This window comes from Trachymyrmex cornetzi, unplaced genomic scaffold, assembly GCF_001594075.2.
Source record: "Trachymyrmex cornetzi isolate Tcor2-1 unplaced genomic scaffold, Tcor1.1 scaffold35, whole genome shotgun sequence".
NCBI lineage: Eukaryota > Metazoa > Arthropoda > Insecta > Hymenoptera > Formicidae > Trachymyrmex > Trachymyrmex cornetzi.
The window spans coordinates 884,037-886,127 of NW_017298213.1; the positions used below are offsets into that span (position 1 = coordinate 884,037).

General features: G+C 34.0%; 1 protein-coding gene across 1 annotated transcript in view; it reads right to left on the reverse strand.

The window, feature by feature from the left end:
* Positions 1-527: 527 nt before the first annotated feature.
* Positions 528-2,091, reverse strand: part of zfh1 (Zn finger homeodomain 1) — a 33,981-nt gene continuing 32,417 nt past the window's right edge. Inside the window, exon 9 of the mRNA XM_018510806.1 lies at positions 528-1,472. Coding sequence (XP_018366308.1) covers positions 1,279-1,472 — 194 coding nt within the window. The 3' untranslated portion in view covers positions 528-1,278. The remainder of the gene's footprint in view (positions 1,473-2,091) is intronic.

Below are 2,091 nucleotides of genomic sequence, written 5' to 3' on the forward strand. Positions count from 1 at the left end.
ACAATGTATTACTGACAATGTAAGGGTGCGTTCCGTTACTCGCATGATGCGCATAATGCATCGTTTATCTTTGTTGCTCACCAAATGTTAAATAAGGACAATGGATGCATCATGCACATCATGCGCGATACGGAACGCACCTTAAGTTAGTAATACATTGTACTAGTAACAATATAGCATTCTTGTAAAACATGATGTTTATTATGTCTTATAAACTTGAATAGAAAATTTTGAATCGTTTAGAATATAAAATAAAGAATATCAAAAGCAAAAAAAAATACATTCATTTAGTCTTAGCATGAGCTATTAAAGCTTATTTAAATATATTGTGATATACTCATTTCATCTCATTTGAAAAAGTATATCTTATGCATAAATGTATAAAAAACTCTATACATATAGTCTAAGACACTCTAAGATTTTGTTCACCACTCAGTGATGGCAGTCAGAACAGTATAAAGTAGTATTGGGAAGATCAAATTGGATACAGTAGGGAAGTAAAAGATAATATACATAAGGTTTGCGGAGAGAAGGGAGCGAACAAATTATGGAAGCATATATAGGAACAATATAGGAATTAAATTTTAGGAAACAAAAGAGGGAGAGGCAGGGATAAGTAATTAAGAAAAACAGAGTATATGAAGAGACAAATAATCAAAGATTTTGCTTGGTTTTTGTTAGCATTCTACTAATAAAATTTGTACTGACACTTTGCAAAAATCTTTTGAATAGATTTGGTTATCTGAGTGACTGTGCATTCTTATACAATAGCTGATGGCAACATTGAAGGACAGAAATGTACATAGTTGTCTGTCACACAATGCTCTGGAAAAAGTTAATGTAAGAAAACATAAAAATAAGATAATGCGTAGTTCCATGTAACAATTTGTTGATAAATTCCACGGTCAATCCTGGAATTCATCTTTATTCCATGTATACCATATATATATATATATCGATTTTATAAAAAATTAATCGGAAAATTAAAGATTAAAAGAGTATAAGGTAAATGATAATCTATAAGAATGCAAGTTGAAGAAAGAGAGGATAATGCGCATCTCTTTCTAAGAACAAAGAAATAACCGCTTCTTCTTTTTCCTTCTCTTCTTCAACTGCACCAGTCGGACAAGGAAAGTATCTAACTGTCTCTTGTCCTCTCTACTAATTCTGACTTCTTGCCTCCAACGGGAGAACACGGTCTATCTATATAAGTCTATGGGAAAAAAGTATAATCTAATAGGTAAGCGAACGAGCCTCAGATAAGAAGACTGAGTACTTCTATTCTCTGTAGGGTTTGCAATAAGAATAACGATGATTCATGTGTTGGCTATAGGAGCCGGAGTGAGAGAAGCGCTTGAGGCACTTGGAGCACTGGAAGGGCTTTTCGCCACTGTGCAGCCGCTTGTGTTCAGTCAGATGATGCTTGTGCTTGAACGCTCTTGGACACTCCACACATTTGTAGGGCCTTTGCCCTGAAACATTTATCAATCTTTGTTTTGTTTGCGTTCGTAATAAATTTTGTTTAGAAAGTACGATAGTTCGAGGCAAAAAATTCCACGCTGTCTTAAGATTCCTTGATTAACTTAGATCAACGTTTTTCAATCTTCAATTGTTCTTCAATTTGTGGTGTACATTAAATAACGAAGTAAATTATTTCACACTAATTATATTGAGAATTAGATGAAATTAATTAGTTTTCATATATAATGTAACTTATAATGTCCCTGGTGGAAAAAATTTTTACGAAAAAGTACAGAAAAACTACATAGATTGAGACAATATCTTAGAAATTCTTAAGTTTTCGTAAATATTAGGTGTTAAACTTAATTCCTGCCGTTTTTTCGTCTCCAAAATTGATTTGTTTCGAAGAGAAGATGAATGAATACTTAATCAAAGTAATTTCCTCCATTTTTTACTACTTTTTCCTATCTCTCTGGCAACAGGGCAATCCCACGACGGTATAGAACGCGGTGTCTTTCGAGGCGATCCATTCATCCACCCATTTTTGGACTTCGTTGTGACTGGAGAAGTGTGTGTCCATAAGTGCGTGTTGCATCGATCGGAAGAGATGGTAATCCGACGGTGCTAAGT